Source organism: Gobio gobio, assembly GCF_949357685.1.
Source record: "Gobio gobio genome assembly, chromosome: 17".
Taxonomy (NCBI): domain Eukaryota; kingdom Metazoa; phylum Chordata; class Actinopteri; order Cypriniformes; family Gobionidae; genus Gobio; species Gobio gobio.
In genome coordinates, this window is record NC_137110.1 from 25,680,263 (window position 1) to 25,703,335 (window position 23,073).

Genomic DNA, 23,073 nt, shown 5'->3' on the forward strand with positions numbered 1-23,073 from the left:
GAAAATATAAATAATTGCAAAAGAAACTGGAAAAGTTCTTTTTACTCTAAAAAGTAATTATGATAATTGTTTTTTTTAAAACATTAAATAAAATGAATATATTGTAATAATACTATTGTACTGTCCAATAAAATGAGTTAAAAAAATATAATTTTATAGCAAAAAATATTACAATACTTATATTTACATAATTTCTTCATTTTCGAATGGTTATCCTTTTATTTTGGCAATCAGGATTATTAATGCTTCTCATTACAAATCTGTTGAAGTGGGTAACGCTGTTCACAAGTGTTCACAAGCGTATATTATAAGTGACTCTCAGCACTTGCAGAGTTCATGTGGATCAGTATTTACTGTGAAATATCCAATATAGAGTGATTTATGTCCCGAATTTACCCATACTGATAAATGGCAAAATCACTAATATTGACCCATAACTGTTTTGCTACCAATATATTGCTCATTCCTATACAAAATAATAACTATTTAAAGCAAATAATTAACACATTAATCTAAAAACGTTTTTTAAAAAAAACAATCATCTGCAACAATTTCTGGTATACGTTCATTTGAACTCTGAAGCAGCACTGCCACAAGTTAGTGATGCATTTGCGTTAAACTGTGGCATACGTCCAGACTATGTCCCATAGATTTACCATGCAGTTTTCCACTCACACTGCCAATGTTACTCATGTAGAACTGTTATCTTTGTGACAGGTTCTAATCCGGTTTCAAAAGTCTTTGATTCTGCATTCAAAATGTGTGTATTTATATCGATGCATTTTGTAAATGCTGTCTAACTTTGTCTTGCAGGCTCAAGCCCGCTTGAATGAGTCCAGTCAGAAGCTAGACTTGCTGAAGTTCTCTCTGGAACAGAGACTCAGTGAGCTGCCCAGAAATCACCCGAAGGGCAATCTGATTATGGAGGAGTTAGCCATGGTGTCCTCCCCACCTCTCAGTCCCCGCCATAGCATCATGTCCACCAGCAACCAGTACAGCACTGTGGCCAAACCTGCTGCTCTAACCGGTAACAAAACAGAATTAATACAGTCACATGGTGCTAAAGGGGTTTTGAACTCTGTTGTTATTTTCTAGTTCCATTTTAGCTTGGTTTTAACAATGGCAGCTTGTAATACTTCAAATGGTTCATAAAGGTCTTGTAAAAGTAAGGTTAATTTGGTTTAGGCTTTAATTCAAATAAAACATTGATTAACACACATCAGATATGGTCATTGGTAGCTCACAAGTGCTTCCTTGTCGTGTCAGAACCAGGTTTGTTGTCACACATCAAGCAACTGTACAGTTGAGCTGCTGTTGACCATATTTAATGTACTCTATACATGGGTTGATCAAAGATTATATGTGAATAAAAGCCTAAATTATATCTGTTCATCACATTAGGCAAACTTGTCTTTTTCAAAACACTTAAACAGCTCGATTCCTATGGATTACTTTGATAAAAATAAAAGTTTTGTGGAATGGACTTCCAATAAATGGACAGAAATCTCTCAGCTTTCATTTGTTTCAAACAAAAATCATATGGGTTTTGAACAACAATATCTGATGACTCTCATTTAGTTTTCAGTGTTTGGTAAAACGCCGCCCCCAATTGTATGTAGAAGTTCTAGACAAATGTATATACTTTATACTTTATTGGTAGATGAGTTTTGTCATTGGAAGAAAAGAAAAAAAACCTATACAAGGGTGTAAAATCCTTCTGTGTTCAGCTAAATTTTTGTCTCTGTGAATAGATCCGTAGGAATGCATTGTTTCAATATATAGTCTTGTTCCCTGCAAATATTCCCTCCCTTTGTAAATGGGTCCTTTAGTCCTGTATCACAACACATGGTACTGTATGTTCAACCCTGTTTGAGAGGCGGAACAGCTGTCTGGGTATAGGCATGTAGGAACTACACTCGAATTTTCGCACTGCGTCCACACACTCGGCCCCAGCGGCCCCTCCCCCACCCTTGGCTTTATCACATACAACTTTGACCTTCACTCTAAAGGAGAATGAGAGCGCTTACGTTACCATTATAGACTTGTACCATGTAGTGCTTTCCATATAAGGCTCTATAACCACTGCATGTGTCTTGAAATAGACATTTGTGATTGTTTGCAGCTTTGCACACTTATTATCTTGTGTTAATCAGAATGGATGTGTTTAGTGATTTACATCTCCAGATCACGCAGTGTTTTGGCTCTGAGTAGGGTTTCTGTTGTAAATCCACAGGCACATTAGACGTGAGGCTCATGGGCTGTCAGGACCTCCTGGAGAACGTCCCAGGTCGCTCAAAGACATCATCTGTTCCTCTGCCCGGCTGGAGTCCCAGTGAGGCACGCTCTTCATTTATGAGCCGAGGAAGCAAGAACAAATCTGGCAGCAGCCGAACCCTGTCCAAGTCCGATGATCTGTCCAGTTGAGTGGCTTTGTATTTGTTTTAAATGCTTTTTGAAAATCCAAGTTAAGGTCATTCCTAAGGTACTTGCATGGCCGTTGTGCTTCCCCATTTCAAATCGAGTAACCACTGTAAATTACACTACATTCACACACATATAGTCCGCATTTGGTAAACTACAAAGTTAGGCTCTGCAATTCGACATTATTTCATCTTCACTCATTGTCTCCCCATCAAAATGTCTGTACACTTGTATTCTATAAAGTTATTTGGAAAATAACAGAGACTTGTTCTGCAAGTGAATACACTACCATTCAGAAGTTTGCGGTCAATAATATTTTCTTATTAATACTTTTATTTAGCTATGATGCATTCAATTGATCAAACATGACAGTAAAGACATTTGTAATGTTCTAAAAGAACTACTTTACAAATAAATGTTTTTCTTATGAACTTTCTATTCATCAAAGAATCCTGAATAAAAATGTATCACAGTTTCCACAAAAATATTAAGCAGCACAACTACTTTCAACTGTGATTAATATAGAAATAAATGTTACTTGAGCAGCAATTCAGCATATTAGAATGATTTCTGAAGGACCATGTGACACTGAAGACTGGAGTAATGATGCTGAAAGTTTAGCTTTGAAATCACAGGATTACAATACATTAAAATATATTTTAAAATCGAAAATTTCATTTCAATTTTCATTTTAATGTTGTAATATTTGACAATATTACTGTTTTTACTGTATTTTTGATCAAATACGTGCAGCCTTGGTGAGCATGAGACTTCTTTCAAAAACATTAATAAATTATGACAGTCCCAAACTTTTGAATGGTCAGTCAATTCAAAATATGAATTGAATTACTCAGTGATTCATTACATGATGTGCAGATTAATTAAATCACAATTAAAAATATCAATATTTGCTCAAATAATCATCCCTGTAAATTCAAAGTCATTTAAATCAAGTTTATTTAAATCTGCTGAGTTGTATTCCATCTGTGCTATTTTTACATTTTTAGTCTAGTATTTTTGTTATTTTAATCATATTCAGACTGACGTCACATTTTTATTTTCATCACAGCATTTTTTTATCACATTACATCAATCTATTGAATATGCATCTCTTATGTAAGGATAATCCACAGCTTGCTGTGCATTAAACCATTTTAATGCGTGACGTGGAGGCAAAGAACCACCCAACGTGAAGCGGAGGTTGCCTCTTCGAAGTGCATTAAAATAATTGAATGCACAGATAGCTGTGAATTATCCCGCTTTTACCATGGTCATGTGACAGCATTGAGAAGTTAAAGATGTTGGCAGCGCAATATTTGACTGGAAGGGTAAAATTGGCGGTTATTTTCATCAGTTACGGCTCGTTAGATCTAGCATTCTGCCCACTTTGAATCAGACACAGAATCAGACACATTTGAATAAACTAATTATAGAGAGATTTGTACCTGTCGTCTGTTCAGTGTCTCTTTCTCTATTAACAATGAAGCTGTGTTAAGTGTTTACTTACTTCAAAATAGCGATGTAACCCCCTCGTTGCTGGGTAATATAATGTAGAGATTCAGTAGCGAATACATTTTATTGCTAAAAGTCAATTGATAACAAGTTTCTATGCTGCTGAATGTTTCTGTGTGCGCAGTGCAATCTCCGCTCTCTGTGCGCGAGTGTAACCCCTCCTGTTCGAACCGCCCGCTCGAAGCGGGACTCAAACCCGGGTCCGCCAGCATGAGAGTCAGACGCACAGCAACTACTAGCTGGCCTCCGTTACACGAGTGTTGTAAATTTGTGCGCTTTAATGAAAACGGTGCATTAATATTATTGAACGATGATTAAACTGACTTGGAACTACCTGTGTATTATTGCACAACTTCCAGTCAATCAGAATCGAGTATTCAGACAGACCATGGTATAAGAATATGAATTTAAATGTATGCCTCTGTTAAAGATTGAATAGTTAAAGAGGTGTTCTGTGCTGTTATGGCAGATGAAATCGGTGCTGTTCTGAAGCTGGACAACACGGTTGTGGGACAGACCCATTGGAAGCCAGTCAGCAACCAATCTTGGGACCAGAAGTTCACACTGGAACTTGACCGGGTAATGCATGAGGAATTGTCAACACAGTTGTCAAACCACAGTCTTATCCCATAATCCCCCAACACATGAGTCAAAGGGCACACATATGCACGCATGCTCACCATTCCAGCCTCTCTTTAAATTAACTTTGGAAAAGTTAATCCCAGATTTGACCCAGTTCTTATGGAAACTCACAAAAGGCGGATCAGAAGTCATTGTTCGTAATCTCTTCATTCTCACATATATATCCCTTTCTGTTATGGCTATAGATTTATTATTGAGTCACACTGTTGCACAAGCGAACCTCAGCTTACTTTTAATGTTTGTCATTGTGTTCACAATCAAGAGTTCCTTATTCATTCAACTTTATAATGTATGTCCATTCCTCCAAATTTAAGAAACTTTTTCAAACTTTTTTTAGAAATGCACAGGTTTCTCCTTGATTGAATTGAAATTAAAGGACCTCCTTAGGAATGATATTAAAAATAGTTCAAAGTAAGACTGATTTGGAGGCTTACTACTTGCTATGTTATTGTATTCAATTTATATTTGAGGATCGATTATTGAATGAACTTACACATACTGTATTTGGACTTGCTTGACGGCGTAATCTTTTAATCTCATGGCAGGCAATGAGAGAGAGCTCTAATTAGCAGTTGTGCAATGGTAGACCCACTCTGAAAAGACCTTTAAAAGGCCTAAATGTCAATGTCAAACTTTTGGCTGTGAACTGTAGTAATACTCATAAGTGGTGCGTGCTGGGTTAAGCTTCACAGTTACTGTTGCTCATACTACAGATTTATGCTCACAGCATAAACAATGAGGTGTTAGGCCCATAAAATTCTGCTGGTCCTATTTAACCCTATTGATAAATAATAAAGCACTTGACCAATGTTTTTTTTTAAAACACTTTTTAATTGGCATTTAATATTAATTATACATATATTTTAAGTTTATCCAACATTTTAAATATAATTTAAATATTATTATTATTTTTATTTTTTTTGTATAGTGACTTGTCTTTGGATTTCTTTTTTTTTAAATAATATATTGATCAATTGATTTGTTCTTTTTATTTTTAACTGGCACTAGTCGTCCATATACTATTCCTTGCTGATCAGAAATACAGTTTTCGCCTGATGGACCATAAAACGAGTAAAGATCTCATAGACATAAAGTTAAGGAGTATCCAGTAAGCAACTACCCATAAGTTTCTAGCAAACGCATAGCAATGACTTGGCAACCATGCAAAACACTAAAGAAACTAGGCAGAATTTTTCATTTTTTCATAAGTAGTTTTAACCAAATCGCATTTATGTACACTAACGTTCAATAGTATAGGGATGGTCATTTTTTCTAATGTTTTTGAAAGGAATCTCTTATGCACCAAGGCTGTATTTATTGTGAAATATTATTGCAATTGCGGTTTTATATTTTAAAATGCAAGTTATTCCTGTGATGACAAAGCTGATTTTTTTTTTTTTTTAAGCAGCCATTACTTCAGTCTTCAGTGTCACATGATCCTACAGAAATCCTTCTATAATGCTGATTTGGTGCTAAAGAAACTTTTCTTATCACAGTTTAAAAAAAAACGGTCGTGATGCCTAATATTTTGTGGGAACAGTGCTAAAAAATGTAATGAATAGAAAGCTCAAAAGAAAAGCATTTATTTGAAAAACACATTTTTGTAATAAAAAAAAGTGAACGTCTTTACAGTCTCTATCATTTTAATTTGTCCTTGCGGAATGAAAGTATTCATTTCTGTCATAGTGTATACAGTGTTTATGTACTTAATATCAGATTTTAAATGCTTTTTTTGGGTTGACCTATAGTCTCGTGAGCTGGAGATAGCTGTGTATTGGAGAGACTGGCGCTCACTGTGTGCTGTGAAGTTTTTACGCCTGGAGGACTTCCTGGACAACCAGCGCCATGGCATGTGCCTCTACCTGGAACCTCAAGGAACACTGTTTGCTGAGGTATTTGAATTTATTCATCACACACAGACATGCAATATACAAATTTGATGGCCTTGTTGAGGATATTATTGAGATTATCTCTGCCTCTTTGGAAACAGGTTACATTTTTTAACCCAGTTATTGAGAGGCGACCTAAACTACAAAGGCAAAAGAAAATCTTCTCCAAACAGCAAGGTAAGATTATGAAGTGGCAAATATGCCTCAGTGTTAAGAATGGTTGACATGTTCACTCAAACAGATTAGATTAAGCAGCCTACTCTTAACACAGTTCTGTGGTTCAATATTGCTCTGCTGCGGGGCCAGTGTTTACACAGTGAAGTCAGCATGAACTTTGACCTTCTTGTTTGAACTCCTTTGAACCAAGGAAGGTGAATAGCTGGTTTAAGCTCTGTTCCAAAATCTCCTGAGCTGTCTACTGCCTACATAGGCAGCTGCCTTCTAAGAAAGCACTCTACCGTCATGGATCCTCATAAAGGATCAATTTGGAACGGGCAGCTTAACTGGTCACACAAATAGTGCTCTGCATGGGAGTCTCAAGTCAGAAGATTTCAGCTAGCATGTTGCTAAGCTAACAGCCTATTCACACTAACACAAATGTTCGAAAAATAAATTTGGTCTGATTCGGTCTGTATGTGATTTAGCCGTTTAGACCAATGCATAAAAAAATGAAGACCGGCTGAATGAACATGTAAAATTCACTCTCTGACAGTAAAGGCCATTACATACTCTACAAGAACAGAGAAAAAAGTTATCGCTTCCAGGGCTACGAGAACAAAATTACGTCATTTTGTTCTCGCAGCCCTGGTTTGGGAGTTCTCTTAACTAGTTCTCGACACATTGTAAAGAAAAGCAGAAATAACCTGGTTGCTCCTGTAGACAGAGTTGCACAACTTTATTTTTTCAGACAGCTGTTCAGATTTTAGTATTTGCTATGGTGTTTATAAAAAGAAAAAAACAATGGTACATAGACAAGAGACACTTCCGGATTCTTCTGCTATTCACTGTCTTTTAGCAAAACACTGTTCGTAAGCACCACCTCTGTTTGTAAGCGGCACCAAGTGATGGTTTTATGTAACATCAGTGACTCTGGGCATGTAAATCTTATTTGATGGCCATATTTATGCCCAGTGCAATAGAAAAGAGATTAGAAAAATAACTATTTGAAGGATACATGCTATGTTGTCTCAGTGTAGCTAAAATTAGGTATCTTGGGGTGTTCACACTTGGCAGGTTTGGTTTGATTAAAACAAATTCTTATGCAGATTGCTCCGTTAGAGACCCCTGAAAAGGGCCGCTGCCAAATGAACTCTGGAGCGGTTAGACTAAAATATGTATGCAACACGGCCAAAAGCATCTAAACAAACCAAAGACATGACGTGATGTCACAAGATGTGACCCTAAAAACCACAGAATGCTCAAGTTTACCTGTTTTGTCTCGTCATAGTCGTGATGTTGCCCATTACAGTTCAGAATAGGCATCGGAAACACTGTCTTCTTGCAGAAGATCTTCATTTATGTGTGTAACGGAGGAATTCCTGGCTGTTTCGACTCCTTTAAACATTTTCTAAGCTCTGTGAGTTCTCAGCTGGTAACAATGAGTGCTTTTAGCCCAGTTCCGTCGCAAAATGTAAAATGTTTTGTGTTTTGTATCTTTAGATTTGGTGTTAAAAATGACAGTGAACACTAAGCGAACCAGGACTAAATGTATTAGTTTATTTTTTTTGGTCCGGACCAAGCGAACACACTCGTAGTTGTATATAAACTTGCCGGAAAATGTAGCGTATACTGCCTCCATAAGTAGCGCACAAGGCTCTGGAACTAATGTTGTCTACTTCTCAGAAGTTTCTTCATCTCATACATAAACCTTGTTTCTCTTAGGTAAAACGTTCCTGCGTGCCCCTCAGATGAACATTAACATCGCCACCTGGGGTAGGTTGGTGAGAAGAGCCATTCCGTCAATCAATAACTCATTCAGTCCTCACCAGACTGACCTGGGTTCAGCGTTAAGCCCTGAAATGGTACCCATCGGCCACCCAGACGGCGACTCCCTACCCAGGTGAATATGTGTACAAATTCATTCCATCTCATCCACACAGACTAATTTCCTAAAAGAGCATCAGTAGCGGAAATCCCTCAAGTTTTTCTGCAGTCTTTGATAAACAATGACTAATCTGTCTGGAAACATAATTGGTGCTCTATATTTAGATATTGAGATGACTTAACATTCCTGCTCTGTATCTCAGTGTATGCATCCCATAATGCTACTATTGCTATGACGAAACTTTTATGATTTGTCTTCTCGTCATCAGCGACCCCACCGTGACCAAATTAGACTTTGACAAAGCAGCCACCCCTCCCTCAAAACGGCACTCCGTCGAAGTGGAGATAGAGGAAACGGCACCACCAGATAAGATCCCAGATAAAAAAGAAGTGCAGGTAAAGGAGTGGTTGTATTAAAGGGATGGTTCAAGCAAAACTGAAATGTATGAAAGATGTCATCATTTACTCACATTCATGTCGATCCAAACCCATCTAACTGTATATGTTTTGTGGATCACAAAAGGAAAAGTTTAGAAAATTGACCTATCGGTAAGCCCCGCCCCCCTTAGTTACTGTTGCTAACTCGGAAAAACAAACAGAGTTGCTATATCTTACAATGACAGCCGTCAGTGTGAAAACCTTATCCCAAGATGTTTTTGGACACAAAATGTAGCGTATATCCCGTCCGAATGATGGCCAGACTTTTCTGATGGTTTATCAAGTTTATGTCCTTTTTCACTCCAAAAAAATCATTGTAAGAGCTGAACAAACAAAGCATAAGAGGTGCGCATTCACGTCTCATTCACAAACTATCTCTCACCGTTGCTCTCTCCGCTGCATTACCATTAACATACACAGCAAACTACACAAAAACACTCATAAAACTAACAGTAAACAAACATATACACAGACCGTATGCCTTTTCGAGGGTGCAGTTAATAACTGGTAAACTTGTATTGTATGATCTACAAAACAACTCCGATAAACTGCGTGCAAGCTCTCCCTTTCACCACCCGTAGACTATAATACCCATCAAAATAGGAGTCCTCCTTAGTAGGACAGATAATGTAGACCTTAAACATATCTAAAGTTAAATTAATTTACATATAACCAGCTTAATATGGAGAGGCACAGAAATGTAGACCTTCATGTTTTTGACCTAATTTATAGTGTTACATGTAGGGTTGGGCATCGAGAACCGGTTCCAACTTGGAACCGTTTAAAAAATAACGATGCCATTGGAATCGTTTAGAAATTTTGTTTTCGATTCCGATCATCGGTTCCAAACGCGCAAGTTTTCGGAAGTGCTTGCCGCGCCCGTTTGTTCTGTTGCAGCCATGGAGCACGGTAAGTGGCGCTCAAAAGTGTGGCTTTATTTCACAAAAAAAAAAAAAACCTGGGTCGGCACAGTGCAACACATGACAAACTTATTTCTTGCACGGGAGGATGCACTACAAATATGTGGTGTAGCTATAAATTAACGAGTGTAGCGTGTTTGAAATGCTGCGCAGGTCTGTCCCTCGGGCAACCCTGCGCTAACCAACGTTATTAACGGGATAGTTCACCCTGAAATGAAAATAAAGCCTTCTTTTACTTACCCTGATGTTGTCCCAGTGCCCTATGTCCTTTGACATTTAAAATACTGTTCCTGCACGCGCTCCTTCCTATTATGGCAGTGAATGGCGATCAGCTAAAACATTACAAAAAGTAAACAAATGTATCACGCAACGATACAGGGAGACGCGCGCCATATGGAAAGTGTTCAGTGGGCACACTATAGGTTTTGCGAGAAAGAAACCGTATTATTCAGTCAAAACACTGAGCTCGGCCGTTATTCTGAGCGCGCTCCTCTGTGTAAGTTACACTATGAGCTGTCAGCAGCCGCCGGCGCTCATGCCTACTATAATAACTCGCACTGTTGTCATTGCACCCACGATAAGCACACACACACACACACACACACACACACACACACACACACACACACGCGCGCACCATTTTGAGAAATCAAGCTCAATAGAAAAAAACGCGATTCTCGTCTTTTCTATAACGTATATGATAAGTAATAATACTAATAATATAACCTCCTTAAGTGAATATTGTGTAGGCCTACCGGTTGTCATGACAATATTGCACGAGGCTACTGCGGCTTGGAGTGCGCACACACTGGAACACGCGCATTTGAACAACAGCTGGGTGAGTAAAAGATGGCTTTATTTTCATTTCAGGGTGAACTAACATTATCCCACCTCATCATAATCAGGTAAGTGATTGTAGTGTAAACCCCTTGACCAAATTGAGAATTGTGGTGAACAACAACGTTACTGAAATTATTTTTTCCCCCTCGTAGATAAATGTAGCTATACGCAAATTGCCCACGCTAGTAGCAGTCCTAATGACTGCTGTTAATGCTATTGTTAAACCGGGACTCGGTGTGGAACTCCATTCACCTTTGCAGCAAAGCAAGTGAAAATGCCAGCGGAGAAAGTCCCAAAACTAAAACTCATTATTGAATCAAAATACAATTTTCCTCTGTGAAATGAGCCTGTGACATGTTGTGACTCCACCCCTCAAAGAATCGGAATCGAGAATCGAAAAGAACCGTAATCGAAACTAAGAATCGGAATCAGAATCGTTCAAATCAAAACGATGCCCAACCCTAGTTACATGACGTGAGAACAGTTAGTTATTACAGTTGAATGTTAGCAGCAGGGACTTTAATCGTAACTTAACGAGAGTATGACAAACAGAAAATCCTCTCAGGATACCTGGAATCAGTGTTACAGTACCTCAGGCACAACATGTTAGCATTTTTGTAGCATAAACACCATCAAACTGATGAGAGCTTCGGATTTTCCAATGCATCTCTATGGCGCTGAAACCTAAAGATGTCCGAGTTCCGGTCCCGGTGCAACTGATTCTCAACTGCTATTTGCTCATCTGCGTTCAAGGGGAGGGGCTTACCGATTCAATTGGTCAATTGTTGATACCACTCTTTTCCATACAACAAAAGGGATCACTGAATATCAAGTCCTCAAAAGGACCAAAAGCACTATACAAATTATATGATTGCTTTGGGTAAGGAAAATAAATTCAACTCTTTATTATCCACTGATAATCTTCACAGCAGCTCTTAAATCTCATTCATCTTCATGTATATTTAAAGATTGCACGCCAAGTCCTGTGAATGAAGCGAATTAAGACTTTTTGGTCTATTCCTTGCACATAAATCATATGGCTCTTTTTTTTTTATTATTATTATTATTATAATTTTTTGTAATTTGTGGACCTTGAGTGCCCCCGATTGCCATTCACTTTGGTTCGTAAGGATAAGAGCAATGTGAAAATCCTGCCCAACATATGCTGTTCTGTGTTTGATAGGCAAAAGTCAGATCATATGAGTTTGGAACAATATGATGAGTAAACAATGACAGAATCTTCATTTTTGGCACAACTGTCCCTTAAGGAGAGTTATTTTGCTATGGTTTGGAATGACTCTAAAGTGCCTCTTGCCTACAGGATGCCCTAGCGACCTTTGACTTCCTGAACAACCCAGTAGCTAAACCAGATTATGACCGTCTGGTTGAAAATAAGCAGCCTGACCTGGAACTGACTGCAGTTCAACGAAAAAATGAAACAAGGTAGTCTGTCCCCATTTTGTGTTGACTGACATCATGGCTGCATATAAACATGCATACATTAACAGTAGTCAAATGCTTAAAGTGTCTGTTCATGCTTTTAGGGAAGAAGAGGTTCAATTCAGTTTGACAGACTTTAAATGTGTGGCTGTTCTGGGGCGTGGCCACTTTGGAAAGGTAAACTTTGTGCTTTCACATGTGCATGTGCAATGAGGCGAGCTCTGTGAAATTTGCAAATGTGCCATAAATGTACAGTACATTAACCATCTGTATTTGGGAATTGTGTAATGTTATCTCTACATGCCACCAGTTTGTGATTTCTGCTGGAGACACATTTTCATTCTCATCTGTTTAATTATTCAACAGGTTTTACTTGCGGAGTACAAGACCACTGGAGAAATGTTTGCCATTAAAGCTTTGAAGAAAGGTGACATTGTTGCAAGGGATGAAGTGGACAGGTAAAGTCTATGTTTGTGTGTTTAAGTAAAATAAATTAACATCTTCATATACTTGAAGATGCTTGGAAGCATTTGTAGAGACATCAGGAATCATATACAGTGGGGACTTTTCTGCTTCAGTTTTACTTCCTGTTATTATTAAAGGCAAAAAAAGAGAGCTGTACTCTAGACATGTTGGAGCCACATGTTGGAGTTTTTACAGTAAAAATATTTCTACGAAACCTTTCAAGGGACATTTTGTTGGAAAAAAATATATTTCAATGCTTTTTGCATTCTCTTGCAAAAGAAGAAACGTGCTGTTTTCTCGCACTCAAAAGTTTTGCGAGTGAACGCAAAGTTTAACAGGGGAATGCAAACAATTTGAAGTCAACGCAAAATTTCTTGGGGGAATCTACCTTATCAGCCTATCTAATATTTTGTTTTCCATCGTCGTGTTCCTTTAGGGGCTCCATAATATTTCAGCATGTCACATTCATTAATTTTAGTCCATTTTTATAATTTATTTTTTATTTCTTATTTATTAATTTAAGTTGATAATATTCACAAAAAAAAAAAAAAAAAATATATATATATATATATATATATATATATATATATATATATATATATATATATATATATATATATATATATATATATATATATATATATATATATATATATATATATATATATATATATATATATATATATATATATTATTTATTTATATTATTTATTTATGTATTTTGTCAGTAATTGACTAGAATTCCTCACACATTACCCCCACACCTCCATTTTTACATACATTATCAATAGTCACTGTTAATATTTTAAGCATTTTATCATGCAACATTCCATTCCAAAACAGCATATTTAGCATATTCTGTTATAATTATTATGAATACAGTTCATGTGGCCATGTTAATTGACATACTAAATGAATGTTTCTACTTTTAAAAATACATTTGGTACACTGCAGGACCATATAGTAAAGTTGACCATCTTAAATATAGCACCTAAAGTATGTATGCTTATTTTAACCAGAAATGTTAAAAAAAGTAACGGACATGTTTTTCATCAGCTATCCATTTACACTAACTATTAATATCTGTCCACAGCCTCATGTGTGAGAAGAGGATCTTTGAGACCGTGAACAGTGTTCGGCATCCATTCCTGGTGAACCTCTTCGCTTGTTTCCAGACCAAGGAGCATGTGTGTTTCGTCATGGAGTACGCGGCAGGAGGAGACTTGATGATGCACATTCATGCTGACGTGTTCTCTGAACCTCGTGCTGTGTGAGTGACTGAATTTACTATTGCGGCTGTCAACCTTGACATGATCGTTTCTTACATAAAATGCTTAATGTTAGATTTCAATCTGAAATGTTTTTTTTTTCCTCAGTTTCTATGCTGCTTGTGTAGTCCTGGGGCTGCAATATCTGCATGACCATAAAATTGTGTACAGGTAAGTGTCAGTCCTGAATGTACTGTAAAATCCGAAGACTTTATGAATGTTCTATGACCCACATGTGACTCTCATAATGTTTTCTTCTGCAGGGATCTGAAGCTAGATAACCTTTTGCTAGATACTGAGGGATATGTCAAGATTGCAGATTTTGGTCTCTGCAAAGAAGGTAGATAATGCAATTACATTATCAATGTTTGTGTGATTTTTTTTATGTGTTTGTCAGTGCAGTGTGTAACTCATTCCATCTCCCATCATGTAGGAATGGGCTTTAAAGACCGTACTAGTACGTTCTGTGGCACTCCTGAGTTCTTAGCACCTGAAGTTTTAACAGAGACGTCGTACACACGAGCAGTGGACTGGTGGGGTCTGGGAGTTCTCATCTTTGAGATGTTGGTTGGAGAGGTATGAAAGATGGATGGATGATTGATTGATCCCAATGCGAAAATCTATTAAGACTGTAGTTAATAATTGTTGTGAACTGACAATTGGGTACAAAAAATTATTTAAGTAAATGTATCATATCACAATTAAAGGTACACATTGTAACTTTTGTCCCTCTATTGGTTAAAAAACGAAACTGCAAGCGTTTTGCTAAAGGACATTGAACCATATTCATCTGTCCAGTCATGCAGAGCCAAGGCACAAACCAAAGCATTCACTATATTAGGCTTAAGAGATTACCTTTTTAGACTTAGTATAGCTATACCCATTAACAGACTCGGTACTAACTTGAAAATAAATTCCAACACAGCGCTACAACAATCATAATGAAATGACCCTTCAGAATAGATAATGCTTTACTCTGTGAGAGAGCTACATATGCAATTTATCTGTTCAATAAAATACCTTACTCACATGTTGAATCTCTGAAAACCCGATTACGAGCTCTGTCTCTTCTCTTTTTTTTGGAGGTTCGAGATTTAATGTGCTTCATGTAAACCTTTCTCACTCGTTGTGACCGCTAACCCATGCCACTCCCACACCAACACGTGTCAAAGTAGCCAGAGCAACTTTTCTCTATTTACAGAGACGGTGAAACACGCACGGGCGAGTGATGCAGGTCTAAAATATAAACTTATAATAGGCTTAGCATAGTAAATCAGGGTAAGACAAAAACACGTTTTGGAGGAAGGATTGATGGTGTAAAGACATAAAATGTGACTTCAGAATTTAACACATTGTTTGTTTTAAAGTATTTCTGTATAATTAAACATAAGTCTATAACTGACTTGCAGTCCACAGCAATCCATGTTGAGACAGGTTGACAATCTGTCTGAGGTAGACCAATGGACCGTTCACACAGAATCTGGGGCCGGATTCACAAAAATCTTCTTAAGAAAGAAGTTAAGAAAATTCTTAAGATAAATTCTAAGAAGAGAGTGCAATTCTTGAAAAATTGTCAAGTTCTCAAATATTTTCTAAAGAACATCTTAATTTTTTACTTAAGAAGAACATGAAAGGTGTTATTTTATTGAAAGGCGGGTATTGCTGAATGAAAAACACATCAAAGCCCGTCTTTTTGCGCTGTCTACAGATTACCGTAGATATCATAATAAGTGTGCAGACTATTTTGCAGACGCTGTGTCATTAAAATCTTTATTTTAAAAGAGGCTGTCTCAAGATGCAGTGGTCTTTCCCATTCATTTGCGCTCTGTCTTTCTTCCGCTCTCTCTAGAGTGCACGCGTCTGGTATCTGTCAAGGGGGTAATCCAGCCTACGGAAAGCATACCTTCCATAGGGGCAGCCATTGCTAACCAAGCCATCACCTGCTGTTAGCATCCCATTGACTCCCATTCATTTTGGCCTCACTTTGACAGCGAATATCTTTACATCTGAGGCGTTTAAAGACTCCATTTGTCCATTGTTTATTTCTTTCTATCGCCCCGTAGAAGCCGTTTTTTTAAAACATAGGCTAACGATTGCGTCATAACCACGCGACTGTCGCGCTGTACCGTATAGACCCGAGGGGAAGCTCGCGGCAATCTTTTACTGTCTATGAGGCAATCGGGGGGACGTGGAGGCATAAACGCAGAAAGAGATGTCGCAAATCCTGCTTCATTCATCAAAAGTTGCTCCTGCTCACTCTCTCTGTCTCTACAAGATTCGGTGATTCAGATTTCACTTTGCACAACTACTAGAAGACTTACAACTGTCAGACAGGTTGTCACGTCACATCTACATCATCAAGCTCAGTGTGAGGCTGCGCAGTACGCTCAGCCTTCAGGAAGTGAGAGCTTCTAACTGACTTCAATTTTCTGCGTTGAAGTCTATGGGGTTGCTGTGTCCATTTCTTTTACTGTCTATGGTATCTGTGTGTGCTGTGCTGCCTCGCTAGTTCTAGCTTGAGTGAGCGCGTCATATACGTGTAAAAGATCGAGCCATGTCATTCAGAGTACTCATAATAGTCCATATTCATGGTACTATTAGTAATATATACTGTATTATATTTAGCCAGCTACTGTTATGTTGTAATGGTTCATATTTGAAACAACCCAATAAATTCATTAAACATCTTACATATGGGTATTTAAGATAGGTTGGAGGTTATCCTAACTTTAAGAAGTTATTCACAATGATTTTTAAGAACATTCTTTTCGGGAATATGAATACTTCTTAAATGTTTTCTTAAGTTAGAATATAAGAAGAAATTGGCGACAAATCTAGCTGTTTTTCAGCATCTCGTTGAATGTTTTTAGGACAATGTGTCAAGTCAGTTTTGCAAATCTTCTCAAGATTTCTGCATTATGTCCCATTTTGTTACGCTCTGTCCAACTGGTTTTTTTTTTGTTTTTTTTTAATGCAAGACTGTCCCATGTAAGCCAGCTCATTCTGTGCTGTCTATTCTCGTGGCTTAGTTTGCCGTGTTTCCTGTGGTGGTTTCTCAAAAACATGAACGTGACGCTTCAATCTTGAATTACAAATTTGCATCAAGGGGTTATGATGAGTTGTGTGATTTGCATAATTTAGTGCAGTTAAACATTGACAGCACTATTATTAACTGATTATTAACTATAATTTTAATGAATAAAATCAATTTATTAAAGTGACAATACTGATAAGCTCATGTTCAGTGATTAAAAAAAAGATTCACTTCTAAAGAAACTTTTCATTTATTTTCATTCTGAAAATATGATTCATATTATATTAATTGTATAATAATTATTTAAAAAAATCATATGAATTGTGCATTGAAGGCGTGTGATTGTGTGGTGATGGGTTATTTCTCATTTTATTCTCAGTCCCCATTCCCTGGCGATGATGAAGAGGAGGTGTTTGACAGTATTGTTAATGATGAAGTTCGCTATCCAAGGTTCCTCTCCACTGAAGCTATTTCCATAATGAGAAGGGTATGTTTGGACATGTCCTGCTGTGGTTTAACTATTGTCCTAGACTACGCCTCATTTTATTGTAAAATCACAACACAGCTTTTTCGAAAAGGCTGTTCTCTTTTGTAATGGCACTTTACTAGCTATGTTTATAAGATTTAGACATTCTCCTCCTTATCCAGTTGTTAAGGAGAAATCCAGAGCGGCGGCTTGGCGCAGGGGAAAGAGATGCGGAGGAAGTGAAGAGCCATCCATTTTTCAGAGTAGGCCATCTGTTTTACCTCCTTTTTTTTCAACTTTTGTCACCGATAAAGTCCTTACCACATATTTGTTTATTCTCCCTCAGACTATGGATTGGGCTGAACTGCTGACAAAGAAGATCCGTCCTCCATTCGTGCCGACCATCAAAGACCGTGAGGACGTTAGTAACTTTGATGACGAATTCACCTCAGAGGCACCGATACTGACTCCACCTCGTGAGCCGAGGGTTCTGACTGTCAACGAGCAGGAGATGTTTGTAGACTTTGACTACATCGCTGACTGGTGTTAACCCAGATCCTCATTAACCCTGATCACACATGCTCAACACTGAACCAGCCGAGAAACTCCCTTTCTACAGGACACATCAGAGAAGAAAAATGCTCTTACTCGTGCCATTCAAGGGATTGGTGATAACCTGCTTTAAGAAACAAGAATGAAGTGGTTGAGTCTTTGTAGCCTAATGTGGCTTCTTTTCATTGTCAGAGCACTGAGACACTGATTGGTGACCATTACAAACTTGTGAGGATTCAACAGGAATCAACTGCAGCTTCCCTCTCCATTTTCCACACATTTTCTCTGCTTTCATAGACTAAAATGTGCCTATTGTCTTCAAGATTTTGGGGGCAGACACACAACTGAAGATCTGAACCTGACTAAGACCTCAAATTGCAAGTTCTTCACTCCATAATAGAAACATCGTACAAGAGGCGCATGCTCGAGGAGAATTCTATTGAATAATTTATTTTCATTAATTCCCTTCAATGCCTTAAATTCTTTACAGGGCTTCCAAACAACAACTATCAGGTACAGAAAACCTACCAAAGCGTTCCTGCCAAATGTTCTTTTGCCCTTTTTATTAGATTAAAAAGACCTTGGCCAAGAGCACAGATAAATTAACTTGAATTTTTAAAGGTAAAATGAGAGAAAGCTGCGATTTTTAATTAATCTTTCAAGAATTTTTCATTTCTATAAAAGCATCCTTGTACTCTAATCATCAAAAGAAATGTAAGTTATAGTTTTATACTGTATTTTTAGAATATTATCCATTTGGATCTGCTGTATGTTATGACAATGGTTGTACACATATATATGAATTGTAAGATTATCATTTTGGAGAGGGCAGCTCAAAGTTGAGAGCAATTCTGAACTTTTCAAATGGAATGTAAAAATGTATATTCATGAATACAAAAAAGGTATATTTTTGGCATGTGGTCATGCCAAAACTGGCTGTATGTTTTATTAGTTGACATTTTTTTTTAAAGGAAATTTGTAGTCTATTTCAGATCTTTGTAATTTTACAACGATTGCTCACAATTTAGCCATTTTGTGGTTGTATATGTCAACATTAAACCACCTTTAATAGAAATGGTTTTGTATGTCAGTGATTACCATTACTACTTGTTAGACACATTTGTTCCTACAGTGATCTCACCCCGCTCTGAGGTAGCTTATGATGGACTCCTGCCAACAATTCCACTCAAGTGTATCATGAAACCTTCCTCAAATACATTCTGTACACCAACTGACACCTGGTTTCTGTCTGTTCCTCTTGGTAAGAGCTTCACAGAAGAATGTGTGCTCCAAACAAACTAATGAAGACACACACCCATACTATCAACATGTTTAAAATGTTTACATGCAATTTAGAATTAGACTTGAGGTGGACTAAAACAATATGTAGTTTTTTTTAATTAGTGAAAAATGTTAGTCGGTCTGACATTGTCAAATTCATTTTTTATTTATTTAATTTTGCAAAGTTGGACTATAGACGCCATACAATGCTTGATATCAATTAGGCTACGCCGTGTGTAATGACGCTAGTCTTGCAATACTGAAAGACGTGTTTTATCATTCTTAGCTATATTTGATTACACATTGGCCCGGTTTCACAGACAGGGCTTAGACCAAGCCAGGATTAGGCCTTAGTTCAATTAGGACATTTAAGTAACTTTTATAAACGTGCCCAAGAAAAAAACATTACTGGTGTGCATCTTGAGACAAAACAATGCCACTGACATATTTTAAGATTTGTCAGTGCAAGATTCTTTCAGTTAAAACAGCTCAAACATGCATTTTAGTCTAGGATTAGCTTAAGCATTGTCTGTGAAACCGGGGGATAGTGTCATTTTGGACAGACAATGTTGCAAGATTATAATTTTGCTTTGAAACGTGTTGTGGCGTGCTGTCTTAAGAAATAAAGAACTGGCGGTTTTACTACTAAGTGATAATGTGATTGTAAATCTTACTACAGGTGGAAGATGACTGACGTACCGGTCTGGTCAAACCTGTTGGTCTAGTTTTAGTACTTAAATGTTACAATGGGTTTTTGCATAAGTGACTCATGCAAACCGGTCTAGAGATTTACTAATAAGCTAATTTTTCCCCATTTCCTGCAGTGGTTGGCATGTGACACATTCGCTGTGAAAAAAAAATAAATAAAAAAAACAGAAGCAGTTGATGTTTGAGTCACCTCACCTGGCTGCTAAGTGAAAGAACCTATCGCTCTGCGGGTCTAACTGGTCCTGTCTGGGTGTGTATTACATGAGTAACTAGGCTTTCCCATGGAAAGCTTCATCCACTCTGTGAACCTTCATAACTCCCTCCTCTGTGTGCTAGATGAAGTTAATGTGTTTAAACAACCTCCTCTGCACAGTATTATAAACATGTGAAATAGTTCCCACTGAGGTGCTGTTCTTAAAGTGTCCCTATTATGCTATTTTAAAGGCTCCTAATTTTGTTTTGGTGGTCTCCTACAACAGGTTTACATGCATCAAAGGTCAAAATACACTTTAATTTTCTCATAATATACAGTGAGGAAAATAAGCATTTGAACACCCTGCTATTTTGCAAGTTCTCCCACTTAGAAATCATGGAGGGGTCTGAAATTGTCATCGTAGGTGCATGTCCACTGTGAGAGACATAATCAAAAAAAAAAATCCAGAAATCACAATGTATGATTTTTTAACTATTTATTTGTATGTTTATCAGCTAGAATTCTGACCCTCAAAGACCTGTTAGTCTGCCTTTAAAATGTCCACCTCCACTCCATTTATTATCCTAAATTAGATGCACCTGTTTGAGGTTGTTAGCTGCATAAAGACACCTGTCCACCCCATACAATCAGTAAGAATCCAACTACTAACATGGCCAAGACCAAAGAGCTGTCCAAAGACACTAGAGACAAAATTGAACACCTCCACAAGGCTGGAAAGGGCTACGGGGAAATTGCCAAGCAGCTTGGTGAAAAAAGGTCCACTGTTGGAGCAATCATTAGAAAATGGAAGAAGCTAAACATGACTGTCAATCTCCCTCGGACTGGGGCTCCATGCAAGATCTCACCTCGTGGGGTCTCAATGATCCTAAGAAAGGTGAGAAATCAGCCCAAAACTACACGGGAGGAGCTGGTCAATGACCTGAAAAGAGCTGCGACCACTTGTTTCCAAGGTTACTGTTGGTAATACACCAAGACGTCATGGTTTGAAATCATGCATGGCACGGAAGGTTCCCCTGCTTAAACCAGCACATGTCCAGGCCCGTCTTAAGTTTGCCAATGACATTTGGATGATCCAGAGGAGTCATGGGAGAAAGTCATGTGGTCAGATGAGACCAAAATATAACTTTTTGGTCATAATTTCACTAAACGTGTTTGGAGGAAGAAGAATGATGAGTACTATCCCAAGAACACCATCCCTACTGTGAAGCATGGGGGTGGCAGCATCATGCTTTGGAGGCTTTTTTCTGCACATGGGACAGGGCGACTGCACTGTTTTAAGGAGAGGATGACCGGGGCCATGTATTGCAAGATTTTGGGGAACAACCTCCTTCCCTTAGTTAGAGCATTGAAGATGGGTCGAGGCTGGGTCTTCCAACATGACAATGACCCGAAGCACACAGCCAGGATAACCAAGGAGTGGCTCTGTAAGAAGCATATCAAGGTTCTGGCGTGGCCTAGCCAGTCTCCAGACCTAAACCCAATAGAGAATCTTTGGAGGGAGCTCAAATCCGTGTTTCTCAGCGACAGGCCAGAAACCTGACTGATCTAGAGAAGATCTGTGTGGAGGAGTGGGCCAAAATCCCTCCTGCAGTGTGTGCAAACCTGGTGAAAAATTACAGGAAACGATTGACCTCTGTAATTGCAAACAAAGGCTACTGTACCAAATATTAACATTGATTTTCTCAGGTGTTCAAATACTTATTTGCAGCTGTATCATACAAATAAATAGTTAAAAAATCATACATTGTGATTTCTGGATTTTTATTTTAGATTATGTCTCTCACAGTGGACATGCACCTACGATGACAATTTCAGACCCCTCCATGATTTCTGTGGGAGAACTTGCAAAATAGCAGGGTGTTCAAATACTTATTTTCCTCACTGTACATTGCATACCAGATACGTACCACCACATTTTTCGACGATTCTCAAATGACTCGATGGATGAATTTGTCTCTCTAAATCCCTCCTTTGCATGAGCCTACTCTGCTCCGATTGGTCAGATGGCCCAGTCTGTTGTGATTGTTCTACCATGTACAGCGCATTTCGGAAACTAATGGTCGATTACCATAATGCTGCATTCACACGGGGCATCAACGCTTGCTTGACTGAGGGTGTCTGGAGCTTGGTGCTGATGAGACCGTCATAGTGACAGCAGCCAATCATATTACTTTCCCGGTGTTGCATGAACGCTAGGCTATTTGCATAGGCGATCTGATTGGCTGACACCTGCCTTATCACTTCAAAAGTTGAAAAGTTTTTAACTTCTGCCGTGAGCAACGGCAGCGATGGGACGCAACGGAACCCACAATTCAGTTCGGCAATGCATGACGTCACCCATTCAAAGTAAATGAGAAGCGTTGGCGCCGACGCCCTGTGTGAATGCAGATCAACTCTGCACGGAGGCTTCTTAAAGCGCAGCGAATGTACACACTGTAAAGACAGTATTGATGATGTAGATTTTACCATATCAATCTGAGTGTGAGTCCAATGATGAAATGTTGGAAGAAAGTTATTCAACCTAAACCTCTATCGCAAGGACAACTTGAGCAGGATGTTTGTCAGTGATATGCTACGCATTTTGAGGTACATTATGAGATGTTGCAACTATAATTCCTCACCATTAGCATTAACAAGAGTAAGTCCACCAACAAACCGTATATTTTGAATTTATTGCGGTGCACATGCTGAAACTTTATCAATAACAGCGCATACATGAGCCGAGCACTAACGTGAATGACTAATCATGTAACAAATGTCCTTTATCTTTACTCAAAGTAGTAAGAACGACAGACAATCTGCATTAATAAACAGTTTTAGGTAATAGCGGCCCACACCTGATTAGCATTACCTCTTTCTGTAAGACTGTAATAATGTGAGTTAGCTGGAAACTTACACAATATAAAACACAAAACTACGTATTTTGAACATCTGGTAGAA

At 38.0% G+C, this 23,073-nt stretch overlaps 1 protein-coding gene across 3 annotated transcripts in view; it reads left to right on the plus strand.

The window, feature by feature from the left end:
- Nucleotides 1-20,062, plus strand: part of pkn2b (protein kinase N2b) — a 66,576-nt gene extending 46,514 nt beyond the window's left edge. For all 3 annotated transcript variants that reach the window (XM_079841792.1, XM_079841793.1, XM_079841794.1), the window contains exons 6-22: nucleotides 814-1,027; nucleotides 2,234-2,419; nucleotides 4,403-4,512; nucleotides 6,324-6,467; nucleotides 6,566-6,641; nucleotides 8,346-8,523; nucleotides 8,777-8,903; nucleotides 12,027-12,148; nucleotides 12,250-12,322; nucleotides 12,512-12,603; nucleotides 13,704-13,880; nucleotides 13,987-14,049; nucleotides 14,142-14,218; nucleotides 14,312-14,454; nucleotides 17,292-17,399; nucleotides 17,561-17,641; nucleotides 17,725-20,062. In XM_079841792.1, coding sequence (XP_079697918.1) covers nucleotides 814-1,027; nucleotides 2,234-2,419; nucleotides 4,403-4,512; nucleotides 6,324-6,467; nucleotides 6,566-6,641; nucleotides 8,346-8,523; nucleotides 8,777-8,903; nucleotides 12,027-12,148; nucleotides 12,250-12,322; nucleotides 12,512-12,603; nucleotides 13,704-13,880; nucleotides 13,987-14,049; nucleotides 14,142-14,218; nucleotides 14,312-14,454; nucleotides 17,292-17,399; nucleotides 17,561-17,641; nucleotides 17,725-17,928 — 2,175 coding nt within the window. In that variant the 3' untranslated portion in view covers nucleotides 17,929-20,062. The remainder of the gene's footprint in view (nucleotides 1-813; nucleotides 1,028-2,233; nucleotides 2,420-4,402; nucleotides 4,513-6,323; nucleotides 6,468-6,565; nucleotides 6,642-8,345; nucleotides 8,524-8,776; nucleotides 8,904-12,026; nucleotides 12,149-12,249; nucleotides 12,323-12,511; nucleotides 12,604-13,703; nucleotides 13,881-13,986; nucleotides 14,050-14,141; nucleotides 14,219-14,311; nucleotides 14,455-17,291; nucleotides 17,400-17,560; nucleotides 17,642-17,724) is intronic.
- Nucleotides 20,063-23,073: the final 3,011 nt, after the last annotated feature.